At 60.0% G+C, this 4,105-nt stretch overlaps 1 protein-coding gene across 8 annotated transcripts in view; it reads left to right on the top strand.

Annotated features, from left to right (window-relative positions):
- Positions 1-4,105, top strand: part of ZMIZ1 (zinc finger, MIZ-type containing 1) — a 216,823-nt gene that overhangs the window by 189,764 nt on the left and 22,954 nt on the right. For all 8 annotated transcript variants that reach the window (XM_010834167.1, XM_010834169.1, XM_010834170.1 and 5 more), the window contains 3 exons: positions 892-1,006; positions 2,020-2,237; positions 3,038-3,236. In XM_010834167.1, the coding sequence (XP_010832469.1) occupies positions 892-1,006; positions 2,020-2,237; positions 3,038-3,236 (532 nt within the window). The remainder of the gene's footprint in view (positions 1-891; positions 1,007-2,019; positions 2,238-3,037; positions 3,237-4,105) is intronic.

Raw genomic sequence — 4,105 nt, 5'->3', positions numbered from 1 at the left:
GGGATTAGTCAGTGGGGTAAACTGTTCTGCAGTGTGAGTGGGGACTTTGTGAACACTGGAACCACTGAAGGTCTTTGATTGTGTCTCAGGTGTCCGAGGGAGATTAGTTTGGTGGGATGTGCATGAGAGTTTGGGTGGGAGCAAGGGAGGAAGCACAGCAGGGAGGCCAGTACCTGTCATCTGGGAAGAAAAAGCAACTTGAGGACCCTCTTTCCAAAGGCCAAGTCAGCTGAGCAGGGCGGCCAACTCACCATGAGGGCTTAGGAGGAGGGAAGAGCCAAGACTCAGACCGGGGCCCTGCTGACCTTTTCTGAGAAGTGCAAGTTAGCTGCTCAGTCGTGTCCGACTCTTTGTGACCCCATGGATTGTAGCCTGCCAGGCTCCTCTGTCCATGGGATTTCCCAGGCGAAAATACTGGAGTGGGTTGCCATTTCCTCCCCTAGAGAATCTTCCTGACCCAGGGATCAAACCTGGGTCTCCTGCGTTGCAGGCAGATTCTTTATCATCTGAGCTACCAGGGAAGCCCTTTCTGAGAAGGGATGGGTAGTTTTGAGGGGAAGTTGGTGCCAAGGAACCAGGGCTCTTTCTGGAGAACTTCTTAGAGCTGCTTGTGGTCGAAGGCAAAGCTTAAACTGAGCTGCAGGTCCCTTCTTCCATAGCATGACCTGTGGACTTGGTCTCACAGGAGACAGACAGCCAGGGGGGTGGCACCTCCGCAGTGATGCCGGGAGAGCTGGTCACTGTTACACAACAGGCCACCGTGCCAGGCTCAGGGGGTCCAGAATGGAGAGTGGCCAGGAGCCACAGAGCATGGTGGGGTGATGGGGCCTGCCTCCCTCTGAGCCTGTGTCTGCAACACCCCTGAGGCCCCTCCTCTGTCTCTCTCTGCAGTGATGGGTCATTCCCCTATGACTCTGTCCCTTGGCAGCAGAACACCAACCAGCCTCCCGGCTCCCTCTCCGTGGTCACCACGGTTTGGGGAGTGACCAACACATCCCAGAGCCAGGTAAGAGCCTGTCATCCCCCCAGCCACAGCTCCTTCCAGGCGGGACCATCCATCATGGTCACCTTGCCGTGTTAGCCCTGCTGGCTCTCCCAGGCTCTTCCCCTGCTGGAAAGACCGGCTGTCAGGGCACACCCAGCTGTGGACACGCCTCTACCCAGGATGGGCCCACACCTGCCCCAGGAGGATGGCACCTGGCCCTATGCCCTGCCCCAGCTCTAGGGCCTTGCTGGGGCAATGGCTTTCACCCGACAGAGAGCAAAGAGTTCTTTCCTGGCTCACATTTACTTAGATTGGATTAACAGGAGAACTTCCTGGAGGTTATTGACCTTAGGGTCCCAACACCTGGAGTCTTTGACCCTGGATGGCCTGGGTTAGATTTCAGCGAAAGATTGAGCCTAAAACTCGTGACAGACTGCACCCCACATCCCTCGTCTGCCGTGCCTCCCGCTCTTGTTCCTTCCTCTTTCCTCCACGCGTTCCTTCCCGCCGCCTGGCCACATGAATGGCTCGGGGCCACTTGCCACCCTGTAGAGAACCAGCGCCCTTTATCTGCAGTCTTGGGCCACAGGGAGCCCCTCGGCCAGGGCCCTGCCACCCTCCAGAGCTAGAGGGTTGGGCTTCCCTTGGCCCTCACAGAGCAGCAGTGCAGGGCCTCCGTGGGGCCTGACCGTTGGGCATCCAGGCTGCTTTGTAGGACGGGAAGACTGAGAAGTCCAGGCCTTTCCAACCTGCAGCATGTGCAGGCCAGCCTCACCTTGTTCCACCCTGGGCTGACGTTCTTATCTACAAAGCCCACTTCCGGGCTGGGTTACCCACTTCTAATACTGTGTACTGCGCCAGCAGTTCATGCCCAGAGGAAATTGAAAAGCCCCCTGCCCTTTTCCTCCCCCTCCTCTTTCTCTGTTGTCCTCCCTGTGTTTTGATGCTTCCCCCACCCCCTGCCATTTGTCCTTTTCCCTCCCTACACCACTTGGGGTACCCACGTGGGTGACAGCCGCTCTCTGTGCCCACAGGTCCTTGGGAACCCTATGGCCAATGCCAACAACCCCATGAATCCAGGCGGCAACCCCATGGCGTCGGGCATGACCACCAGCAACCCCGGCCTCAACTCCCCACAGTTTGCTGGGCAGCAGCAGCAGTTCTCAGCCAAGGCTGGCCCCACTCAGCCCTACATCCAGCAGAGCATGTACGGCCGGCCCAACTACCCCGGCAGCGGGGGCTTCGGGGCCAGGTGAGCAGGGCCAGCCTGCAGGTCCCATGCGGCGCAGCTGGGTGGCGTTCTGAGGGCCGTCAGCCCTTGGGGTTGAAGGACAACCTTCTCATTCCTCCCAATGATGCTGCTCTGCGTCGCACCTTTGCAAGTTGGGAGACACCGAGAGAGCTGGGGTGCAGGAGGGTCCGCTCTGCCGTGCTGCTCGTGGAGGCGGAAGTGTGCAGGGACTGGAGTCCCGCGGCTCAGGAGTAAGGGAGGGAGACAGCAAGGAACCGCAGGAAGCACTCCGGGGACGTGGGGTGGGGCAGAGGCGCCCAGTCCTCCCCTCACTGTCCATCCTGCCCTGTCCAGGATTGCCCTGTGGACTCACCCCCCCAGGTCCCCAGGGCTGACTGCAGCCCTTCCAGGTACAGTGGGGCTTCCTGGTGAAACATAGCTGCATCCCCATCCTGCCACCCCTGCTGGGGGCCATGGGCCAGTGGCTCAGGTTCTCTGAGACTCGGTGTCCTCCTCCAGGAAATGGGCTCACTGCGGTGGCCGAGAGTACCATGACCTAGGGTGTAGGAGCCAGCACCCACTAGGACCTAGAGGGGGCTCCAGGCACACAGCAACTTGGTGGTTGCCAAGTGGCTGAGGGACTGACAACCCACAGGAGGCCCCTGGCCCTGCTGGGCTGTGAGTCTAGACCTCCCTGCTCCATGAGCTGTGGGCAGGAGGGCCTGGAATGGCCCAACCTCTCTCTCCCCACCCAAGGCTGGTCGTGGGTTCATCTTTAGGCTCAGGCAACATCTAACTCACCCTTCTTTTCTCCCTCACAGTTACCCTGGGGGTCCAAATGCCCCTGCAGGCATGGGTGTCCCTCCACACACCAGGCCACCCGCTGACTTCACTCAGCCAGCAGCTGCCGCTGCAGCAGCTGCAGTGGCGGCGGCAGCAGCCACGGCCACAGCCACAGCTACGGCCACCGTGGCAGCCTTGCAAGAAACACAGAATAAGGATATAAACCAGTATGGACCGGTAAGGGCCACACTAGTCCTGGCCCACTCAGCAGACGGCCCCGGGGATCGGAGTTGGGCTGTCCGTGTCTGTGTGCTGGGAGGAGCGGATGGCGTCAGGGTGCATTTAGGTTTTCCTAGAAGCACAGGGAGGGGTTATGTGTTGAGGTGTGGGTGTGTCAGTGTGAATGAGTGTGGTGGGGGTGTTTGGGAGCTTGTATTGGTTTTGCGTGTTACCTGTATGTCTCTGTATGGGGAAAGATGCTCCATATTGCAGTCTGGCCCCCACTTAACCCAAGAGCAGGCTGTGTCTAAAGCAGCCTCGACGCCAGTCTGTGCCCTGATGTCCTCTGAAGACTGGGGCTCCGCTAGTTGTCTCGTTTGTGGATTTTGCCCAGGTCCCAGCTCTGACCTTCAGAAGGATGGGATGGGGTGTGAGGAGACGGGGAGCCCTCACAGAAATGCAGGACGGGTGTGGAGGTTGGGGATTTAAGTTTGGGGACAGCAGGGCGGGTGGGCAGAGATAGGCAGACTTGATGGATAGAGGGTGTGTATCTATTGGCTGAGAAACAAGTGCGGGGCCAGGGCTTCCAGGAAAGGGGCTCTTGCCTCCATCCTCATCCACCTCCATCCTCCCATGCCCCTCCCCACCCCTGCACCCCCTTCCCCGTTCCCTGCCTGCCTCCCTGGAAATGCCGCCTGTGCATTGGAGTGACTGCGCCCCACCCTTTAACCCCCCTCGGGCTGCATCTTCCCTGTGCGGCCTGCAGAGGGCAGCCGTGAACCCAGGCGGCCGGTGGTCCTTTGGAGCCTGGTCTCCAGCTGCAGCCGCACAGGAAAGAGCCCCAGCTCCAGTCCTGAGCCCCCACTTCCCCCACCCCTCCTTCCCTG

Source organism: Bison bison, unplaced genomic scaffold (genome assembly GCF_000754665.1).
Source record: "Bison bison bison isolate TAMUID 2011002044 unplaced genomic scaffold, Bison_UMD1.0 scf7180017864029, whole genome shotgun sequence".
Taxonomy (NCBI): Eukaryota; Metazoa; Chordata; class Mammalia; order Artiodactyla; family Bovidae; genus Bison; species Bison bison.
Note: the sequence above shows the minus strand (reverse complement) of the source record. Positions and strands in the feature narration are given on the sequence as shown.